This window comes from Nanorana parkeri, unplaced genomic scaffold (genome assembly GCF_000935625.1).
Source record: "Nanorana parkeri isolate BGI_ZX_2015 unplaced genomic scaffold, ASM93562v1 scaffold36, whole genome shotgun sequence".
Classification (NCBI taxonomy): domain Eukaryota; kingdom Metazoa; phylum Chordata; class Amphibia; order Anura; family Dicroglossidae; genus Nanorana; species Nanorana parkeri.
In genome coordinates, this window is record NW_017306304.1 from 1156338 (window position 1) to 1167089 (window position 10752).

The 10752-nt window shown below is 38.1% G+C and overlaps 1 protein-coding gene across 1 annotated transcript in view; it reads left to right on the plus strand.

The window, feature by feature from the left end:
- The window catches only part of EGF (epidermal growth factor), a 107029-nt gene that overhangs the window by 74271 nt on the left and 22006 nt on the right, over positions 1–10752 (plus strand). Inside the window, exons 17-19 of the mRNA XM_018570047.1 lie at positions 1971–1991; positions 6158–6304; positions 9625–9741. Of these exons, the coding sequence (XP_018425549.1) occupies positions 1971–1991; positions 6158–6304; positions 9625–9741 (285 nt within the window). The remainder of the gene's footprint in view (positions 1–1970; positions 1992–6157; positions 6305–9624; positions 9742–10752) is intronic.

Consider the following 10752-nt stretch of genomic DNA (forward strand, 5'->3'; position numbering starts at 1 on the left):
TCCAACGCCTTGAACTAATCTTTGACTGTATGTGAAACACAGGAAATCCTACTCCAAACATATGGTCAGTACAGTGGCAGCTGCAATACGATGTTGTGTCATTCGAATGAGGCTCTCCTGAATGTACTGCATTCTCCACACTAGTGATGAGACTGTACTTGGTGTGAACGCAGTTCTCCCCGCAACTGATTGGGTCAGGAGGAGGGGGTAATGGTCAGAGTTTTGAGCGGGCTTGGACAAACTCAGATAAAAGGAGTTTGTGCCAAGCCCAGCATCATCACAACTCCACACCGCATGCTGAAAATTCAGTATACGGCAAAAAAATTCACTGTGGGTGATTTCACACTTCCAACATGTGGTCCGCACTTTCATATGTTCAGAAAGGAGTAGGGTAGCAACAGGCTACCAAATGTCGGAAAATTTTAGATGACAAAGTGTTTGGAGTAGTCATTCCAGTGTTTCACTTCCCCTTGACCACGTTTCATTAATAATCTTCAAAATATAGACTATGCTTTTAAAAGTGACACTGAAAAATTGCATTATTAATATGTATACAACCTGCCGAGCAGTCACACAGAGGTTCCGAGCGCAGAGGACTGTGCAGTAGACTAGCAAACAGCAGGGAAATGTTTGACACTTGTTACCATTGGGTGCTACACTGTATTTTCAGTGTATCTTTACATATCACATAACAAATAAAGACATGTCGACGAGCTGACATAAGAGCTTACCACCCACGTATGAAGTCCCAGTCTTGGGTGAGGGAATTGCTGACATCCTCCAATGCCACAATTGCTGACCACCTCCAATATCCCCTTTATAAGATGCCTATCTGAGTATTTGGGATTGTCGGGGTCCCACAGCTCAGGATACTTCTTGACAGCAGCGATAAGGTTGCTCTATGAGACCAGACTTGTCATCTTTACTTCCTTCTTGTTGTACTTCCTCTTCCTGTTCTATACATGATTTCCTGGGCGTAAATATTAATATATTTTTAAGAAAGACTTAAATTTACTAGCGTACACATGTACACAGATTAATATGCTTATTTGTGTAATTTATTTACGGCAGATTTTTAAAATTTTGATTTTATGAATCTGAATCCAGTGCAATTTTACAGATCCTTACGCACTGTGTGCATAGACCCATAGAAAAAAATACACCAGTGCTCAGGCCTGCAAAAAAAAATGCTGCATATTTATGCGGACATGTGCATGAGTCTTAAGTAGATGTCTTAAAGAAGAACTCTGGGCAAATCAAATCTTAACCCTTGCAGTGGGCTACCCGTGCACTGAAGGGTTAAGGGCTCATTTCATCTAGGGTGCTAAAATAACAAAGTTATACTCACCATGATCTTGGCTGGCTCCTACAGCGCTCTCTCCGGCCTGTCTCCTCTTCTGCAAGGATGGTACGTCCCTTGGTGTCCTCACATCCAATGCACTGTATAGAACGTGATGACTCACAGGACCTTAGATGACTGGAGTGAAGGGGGGCGAGGTTGAAGGGACCGGTCTAAGGGCAAGCCGGGATCATGGTTCGGGTGAGTATACCTTTTTTTTAGTTCCATAGACAAAATAAGAACTTAACCCTTGCAGTGCAGGGGTAGCCCCACTACAAGGGTTAAGATTTGATTTGTGTGGGGTTCTGCCTTAATTTCATGTGTAAAAGGTCCATATACTGTTAAAGCTGGACAAAACGAGAGCCCCTTTGATTGATGAATAAAATAGATAGTGTAAAGAACAATTGTAATATGGAAAAGCATTGATTTTAAGTTAGCAATCTTATGTTACTGATATGATGATATGCTGTGGTTTAGTGCACTCTGTATGTTCTTTGCAGAGGTTTTTAGATTGCAGCTCCATAACAGTTTTGTCATGAGCACGTCATGTAAAGCATGTGTTAAACTTTTCAATGTAAAAATGGTACTTTAACATTGATGGACATGCCAAAAGCTGTTTACTTTTGTTCAGCAATTGCAGATGATATTTCATGTGAAACTATGCATTCATTACTTAAATGACAGCGTCACGGCTTTGAACTTCTCATTAGGTGACAGTTTAAGACATATTTTTTTCTGATATAATGATTGATGTGGATTCTAATACAACATGACATAACTATTTGTGCTATTAAGCACTGATTACGTTTATTTCAGTTTAAATAGTCTGAACTTCACAATTTAAATGTACGCTTATGCATTTCAACTGTGTCACATGGACAGTCATTCATTTTTATAAACATTTGCCTGTAGTCTAAAGTCATTTTTACAGCTGTCACTGAATGGAACTCTTTTAGTGCAATCTCTTTTAAGCACTGCTACGGTATTAAAAAGAGAAAATATAATGAGGGGAATGAAAACTAGAGCAGATAGAATTTGTTTAGTTGAACTTTAAAAATAAACATAAAAGCTGATTAGGTGCCATGGCCAACTACTACACATTTTGCTGTTCCAGTTTTTATAGATTCCCCTCAATGTTTTCTTCTGTATGCTATTGATTTGGAATACTTGTGTAAGATCTACTGTTTGACTGCATGAGCATTGTGTAATACCAGTAGTGTAGTACCAGAGCCTACAGATGATGTATTAAAAGAAAACTGAAGCCAAATCTTTTTTTTGGCTTTAGTCCTCATTTGGATTGCATAAGTACATTTACTAATGTACTCCTGTGACCCAAAGTCAGCATATAGCGGGCTACTGGCCACTATATGCTGACAGTGCAGAGCTGCACTGCAGTTGGGCAAGATCCTGACATTATTGTCGGGATCCACCCCATTGCCTGATTGGCTGCTGACTCTGTTTCTTTAGAGCCAGACCCAGTTGTGCCCACCCCTTCCCCTGTCTGCCACTCCAATGAGTGCTGGAAGAACAGAGAGGGGAGGGGGAATCCCTGACAGTCACTGCTATCTGCAGAGAGAAGCCGTAAGTTGAGTGATCAGTGGTTTGTGATCTCTCAGTTCACGATCTATAGAGTGTGACAAGCTGCACGCCAGCTCAAAGTATTGGGAAGAGTACATTTTACTCTGCCCAAAGTTCTCCGTTAAAGTAGTTGTCAACCCTAATTGAATTATGTTCAGCAACTATGCCTGTGTTTTTCACTTGGCTTTTTGGCTTAGCTAAATAAAAAGGGGTGTGTGCATAAAGAAGGTTATGATACTTTACAGAAGTCCTCTTCAGGGATGGATATACCATTTGCGCAAACTGTGCAGCTGCACAGGGGCCCTCTGGAACCAAAGGACTCATTTAAACTAGAGGAATATTTATAAAGCAGTGAATATTACATTTACTGCAGATGAACCAATCACTGTTATTTAAAATGCATACTCCAGGAGGATTCACAGGAAGTGAAAGTTTGCTGAATGTCACACTCATTGCTTTATAAATATGACCCTTGATTTTGGTTTAGCAGGTGCTAGGATCCCATCACACTGCTATGTTAACCTGGACACTGCTTATTTCTAAGGTTAGTGAGAAGCAGGAGGTGGTCTTATAAATGCCCTAACCATCTTTCCAGTCTGTAAAATCCAAGTGGTGTTGGGCAGCAAGCACCCCTTTAACTCCCTGTTTGATTGGCACTGAGACATATAAAATGCTTCTCCTGTTTACTCTGATACCTGATACTATATAGGCAGCAGGGGAAGGCAGGCTACTCTTTGGCTGCATTTAGCTATCAATTGTTTACCGTGAATAGGTGTTTGCACGTGGGCAAAAGATAAGTGAGGGGCCAAACATTGTTTTTGCCAAGGAAACCTTCTGGTGACTATGCCTAACACTGGTAGACAAAGTGAAAATGGCATTTAGTGCCAAAATGACCAATCTTGTAACAGTTTTATTGGGTTAGTAAATGCTTAAAATGAGAAAAATATGTGTTTGCCTCATAGTGTATGGGGACTGTTTAAAAAGAGTAGAATAAAGACAGAATCAGCTGGCTTTAGGAAAAACTCTGAGCAGAGCTTTTCTTAACCCTTGCAGTGGCGCTACCCCCACACTGCAAGGGTTAAGTGCTTGTTATGGTCTCACCCAAACCTCAGAGCTTGCTCACAGTTACAGCGCTCCCTCCAGCCTGTCTCCTACGCTCCAGCGATGGTATGTCCCTCTGCATCCTCATATCCTATACACAGTGTATTGGACATGATGACTCAAGGATCATTAGCGGAAGGGGGGTGAGGCTGGAAGGACTGGTCTAAGAGCCTGTCAGCTCGGGGGGGTCAGGTGAATATGACTTTATTATTCTTGCACCTAGACCTAAAGATGCACTTAACCCTTGCAGTGGGGTTACCCCCCACCCTACACTGCAAGGGTTAAGAAGAACTTTGAGTTCTTCTTTAAATTCATGGCTCAGCATGCCAGCTATTTATAAAATTGTAAATACAAGGGCAAGCAATGAAACAATTGTGAATGTGTTTTGAAAGACAGTAAACTTGACCAAAAATTGTGACTAACAGGACAATAAATCGTGAATTAGCAGCTCATAATTTATGACACATTACATGAGTGTTATAGTCTGTATAAAGTACCATCGTGCCCTGCAATGCCTACTCTCAGGTCATTGAAGAACAAGTGCAGACATATTCTACTGAAATCTCTATAATAAAAATAATAATAATATATAAAACAGCCTCTGTTCTCCATTGCAGAATTAGTACTGTACAACAGGAAATTATTAACATTTTCCATATACAGTATATTACTTACCATTTTTATTTCTTTGAGGAAATGGAACTAAAACTTAGATGACATCAGAACTATCCTAGTTGTACTCTGTATTGTAGTGTACAGTGCCATGTTCACCACTCAATGATAGCATAGCAGAAATAGTTTCTCACATCAAATAGCAGGGGAGAGAGAAATGAAAGTGTCAAAATAAGCGAAAAACTTACCAGTCATAAGGAAAATGGTCAACAGGCAGTGAATAACCAAACAATATTGATCGAGAATTATCATTTGGACCTATATAAATGGGCCCCTTGGTATAGCAATGGTTCAACCACAGCATGTGTTGTTGCAACTAATAATAGGAACATTTGTTAACATTTTCTATCCTTTGAACTCTTAATTATTGAATCTACAAGTAAAGAGCTACTAAAATGGGCTGAAATTAGTAATGCACCTCTACAGAAAGAGTTCTAAATTTGGCTTGTGTTATCAACATATTGTTCCTGAGTGTACCTGGAAAATTGTGGCCTGACAGCTGACACTGATGAGCTCAGTAAGGAAGGAACACTTTTCCATTCATAAAAAGGTGTCAGGGTGGTGATGTGTGAGAGCAGACTGCATGTGCATCATTTGTTCAATAAAGACTTCATGAAACAGAGCCGTGGAAAAACTGCTAATGCCTCTGAAGCAACAGCAGGTAGTCTGGGATTAACTTAATCTTCCCCCAAATATGTTTTTATTTACAGTGTATTCAGGTGTATCTTTTATGAGGGTTTCTTTTGTGAGCTTATCATGTCATTACACTGTGGGTCCTGTGCACGTTCTCCCTAAATAGACAATAATGCGCCAGTGAGTCATTGTTTTTCTGCATGCTCATAACTACATTGCAATCTTAATCTTTTATAGTGTTAGGAGGATGGAATTAGAAGAACCACTTTGTTTTGATACCCTTCATGGATTGAATTGTATTTCTGGCCCAGACATAATGGAAAAGGGGAAGAGAACTGCTTTACATGCCTTGATGTAGCATAATGGAAGCTTTACTGTGCTGACAATCTAATCTGAGAATACTTGTGATGTGTCCAGATATCCTGGCTTGGCACCACTGTGTGCAGAGGGAGTGTCCTCGTTCATCTTCTTTGAAGGCCTGGGCTTAAGCGCTGGCTCATGTTCAAAGTGGAGAACGTTTGTGTGTTAGAAGCGTAACTCTCTTTTATTCAGCCTTTAGTTTAAACTTAGTCTCTGCTTATCGTTAAACACGCACCAAATTATGGGACAGTCGACTAGCACCTGACTATAATAAAACATAATTCTGCTCCCAAGCTGTCTATATTTACCTCTTGATCCCATTATGCACATAATGCCCCTTATAATAAGAACAATAATAAAAAAAGAGAGCCAACGTGTGAAGCTTGATAATGACTAACTTAATGACTGTGTAATTAGTTTAAGATGAAGTTTTGGTGGTTCTTTGTGTTGCAGCCATTGCAGACATCACATCAGACCCTAGAAAAGACATAGCTGCTAGCAACGGAACTGTACTTAACCAGTCCTTCCCTCACGGTCCTCTAAGTACCATCTTTTATGGGAACGTTACGAAAGAGGATACCCATGGCAGCAATGAGTTAGTTGCCGAAATACTTTTAGCAGGTAGAGTATTTTTCAATTTATTGTTGTATAGGTATTGTGGAATTATTTTGCTATTAATAAAGTAGCAACAGACCATGCATCTAAATATCTCATTTATAATTTGCAATTATGCTTTCTTGATAAAATCGTCAAGTTGTGTATTTAAGGAACGAATCAAAATAAACTGCATATTTTACTATGGTGATGTTATTATTCAAGATATTGTCATACCAAAATATTAATTAATTGTGAAATTTTGTGAAGGTCCATTATCTGACAGGGTTATTCACAAAAGAGTGAAGAGTTTGGAGAAGGCAGGAGAAGAGAACAATCTAGGACAAAATAGCTGATTTGGAAACATTCTCCAATTCAGTTCACTTTCCGGTTCAGCTATGTTGTCCTAGATTGTTCACTTCTTCTTCCATCTCCAAACTCTTCACCCTTTAGTGAAAAACCCTGTAAATATTACTTAGTTAGCATCCCTAAAGTGTTCCTATAGCCAAACCTTTTTCTTTTCAGAGTGGCAAGGGGTTAAACATCTGTCAGATTTTATTTTCTGTGGTCTCTGTCCCCACTGGGAAACATCACCTTCATTATTGGTCCTGGTGACCATTGTCCCCAGGACAGAAAGTGATGAGAAATATAACATTTTACAGTTGTCACTTGACCTGGAGGGAAGGGGAAATCCGCCAATGAGGACACCTATTTCGATGACAACTAATTGACCACTTAAGTTTTTGTTATAGACACACTTTAAATAGATCTGCATCACTATAGTGATACCATTGTAAAACTCATAGCAACATTTTACAGTGATAGTAAAATAAAAATGTAATCAGCAAAAAATGTTTTAATTGTTTTTGCTATAAAGAAAAATTGAGGTTTAATGAACAGAAGATCTTTCTTTGTTAAACATCTTGTAAACTGTCCCTAGTATTTCTGCCTGCTTTATAAATTTACTGCCGGAGAAAATGATTAGAGACCTTGTCTGTATTTCTGATGTCATCATGGAATTGCAGGAGTTATTTTTAGCTCTTTATTTATTTTTTTAATGTGGCAAAACAGGGACAATTTAGCATAAAATCAGTCTAGTCAATTCTTAATTCATGAAAGTGTTTTTTTTTTTTAAACTAGCTAAATGATAGATATTTGGAGAAGTCATCTTACAGTTTTATTATAGAGACCTCTTTCACATCGACTGTGTACACATTTTTTTTTTTTTTTTTTTTTTTTGGAAATTAAATTATTTTGTGAAAAACAGTAGCCCGTGAAGATTTAGCACAGTCCTTTTTGTTTACTTACAGTGAAATTAAAAAGCTTGCGGATGAATATACAAATACGCTTCTCCGCTTAGCCATTGTTATTATTTTGTGACTCAGCTTCTGTGGACCACCCTGATAGTTAGCAATGTCTGATGAAAGACATGAATTTTCAAATGCTTTATTTTCTCAGTATGGTGCTAAATTCAAAGGGGTACTTGTGGCTATTAACAAAAAGTGTAAAGTTGTATCAAAAATGCATTATAAAACATTATTTAGCATAACAGGTTGCTTGCAAAATATTACTACCAGATGTACTTATGATAAATTGAGGTTTTATAAAAAACAATTAAACATTTTTCATCCGAAGCAACATATAGTTGGCTCATATGATATGAAATCTGAAATACCATTATAAACGTTGTTTGACTTATTCATACAATCTATCTGTGTAGAGGAGCTGAAGCTTGGTCCAACACTTATAGGGTTAATGCCACTGTCACAGACAACACCGCCAAAATTTAATTCCCCCCAATCTTAAAGAGTATTCTAAAGACCTCAGTGCTGAATCTCTCATTGGTTTCTTACTCTTTAAATTGCTTCTGTTGCAGAGTAAAAAGCATTAAGAAATGTCTGGTCTTAGGGTATTTTATATAAATGTCCATCACTTTTGTAGACAGCAGCCAGTCAGTTCCATAGAAGTAGAAGATTCAAATCTCTCGATGATCTCTTTCGATGGTCTATGCCTGGTGGTTGCAGAAAATAATTCAGCATGACACTTACATTTTGACATTGTTCTGGTCACTGAAAGACTCAGCAAGTACAATGTTTTTCTCAGAGATTTGTCCAGGCATTTTTTCTGTAGGTGACAGATTGTGGTTCGGTATGTATACAAAACAAAAAATGTAATCCTGTCATTAAAGTTTATGCATAGCCAAACCTTTTTGTTTAAGTTTTTGATATAGTAGGGAGGATTCAAACCCATGTCAGTTTATTTCATCTTCATTGATGTCTTTGCCCCATAGGGAATACTTCTCTTTCCTCCTTCCTGGAGATGCAACAGAGAGTAAGAGAAATTCTATTATAGAAAAAACATTGAGCAGGACTGAAGTAAACTCACCGGTGATTTCAAACTATTCTTTAACAATGTTAGAGGCACTAAAAATTACCCATAAACTTTAATAGATATTCTAGCCTACAAGATGCTACCCAAAAAAAGGTTATTGGCTAGAGTTTTATAATTTTGTACATATTTCTTCCTTGTGGTAAAGTGTTTTAATTTGTTCCAATCAATTACCACTTTCATTTTTTTCATAATTAAAATGAATCATTAAAAGTAGAGAACAAATTAAATGCTATTAAAAAGTTTCCACTTTTGTATTCAGGCATCTCCAGCTATAGATAATCTGACTGCAATGCAATTCTCCAGCAAATGTTAACACAAAGTCAGCTGTAGGTAGGAAAGTTTCCTAAAGATCATAATATATCTGTAACTCTAAAATGCTTCTTAGACCATTTATCTTAAAGTAATCCTGGGCAACTCCAACTAAGGATATGATGAAAAAAAAAATGAATGAGCAGAGGTTATCTTAATAATTAATAGATTCAGAGATATAGGTGATTATAGTTAAATGCAAATCTTGACTTTTTAGTAAAACATAAAACTTGGATATACCACCTCCCAGCTATTGTGCCTCTACTAGTCATTGAAGTTGCATACAACATTAAAGGGACAATAGGAAGGCTCAGAAGAGGTGAGGAGTGGAGGCAAGCTTGACAATAACAGGAAAGTGTAGATTTGCATTTAATCAAGCATATAGTACACCTTAATTTGTAGATGTGGGTTCCCTTTTAGTGCCGCACTGAGCTAGGGATTCACAGTGTTAATCTAGTAAAAGCGTCTCCCATTAGAAACTATAGATGGAAATGCACTGCAATAACTAGCTGCTGTGATAGTATTTTAAGAATAATCCATATTGACCTGAAAATGTAATTTAAAAAGGTCACATAGCCGGAGCACCTGTTGGGCCTGTAATACTTTTTGGCAGAAATGTAAGGCTATAAACTTTGTTCTTCAAACAGATGAGAGTGGCTGTGGGGGCAGTCCATGTGATATCAATGCTTACTGTGTGCCATCAGAAGATGGACCAAGATGCCAGTGCTTGGAAGGCTATACTGGGAACGGCAAGTCATGTAATGGTAATGACAACATCATCACTTTATTTTTGTTGTAATCATCAAGTGAAAATCAATGATGAAACCCTTGCAGTTTTATATATGTCAAGTATTAAAGCTCACAATAAACTTACAAGGCTTCAAGCAGTTATATATATTACCTTGCCTCAAAAGCAACCCGCCTCTCTCCTATTATGCAGAATTTCTTCTGTTATGCAAATTGGCTCTTTTACATGCTGTTGGAAGTTCCCCTGTACTTCTGCACTGCATCAATGCAAGCACTGCAGGTCTCATAGACCCAATGCTACAGTTATGTCTCTTACCCCCTCTCCTCCTGGCCATTCACAAAATTGGGGCGGTGTGTTTTGTGAATGGCATGGAGAAGAGACACAACTGTAGTGCTGGGGTCTATTAAACCCACAGCACTTATATCTGAGCAGGCCAGAAGAATGATGGGGAGTTGCTATTGAAACTATGGAGTGTAGAATGTCTTGAAGCCTGGCAAGTTTATTATGCCTTGAAGTAGGTTTTAAATCATCCCCAAGCCATGTTGTATGTAAAATGAGTGCACTGGGTTTCCTTAAAGTGCACCTCTACCCAGGCTATGCAAAAATTTACATATTCCAAACAAGCAGTAAATGCACTTTAAAACAAGCCATCATTCATCCCTGTTGCAATAGGTATTCTGGAGAATGTTATCTTCAAAATTCACAACAAGGCACTAAATTCACAGCTCCTTTTCCCTTCATTTTTTTGGGCAGCAGAAACGTGTCAGCCTTTCAGCTTTCTAAAGTAAAAAAAAGCTTAGCTCACGAATGCTCTTTTAGCTATATAATCCCAAATTCCCACATACACATCCAAAGTTCTTGTGGAAAGCATTTTCAGAAAAGTGGAGGCTGCTATAGCATCAAGCAGGCCACATTTATCTTAATGTCCATTGTTTTGGAATAGGATGGCCAACAAGGCCAACCAGCTCATATAGGTGTCATAATCAGGAATCAACAAACCTTTGACCGTGTGATATATACATATATA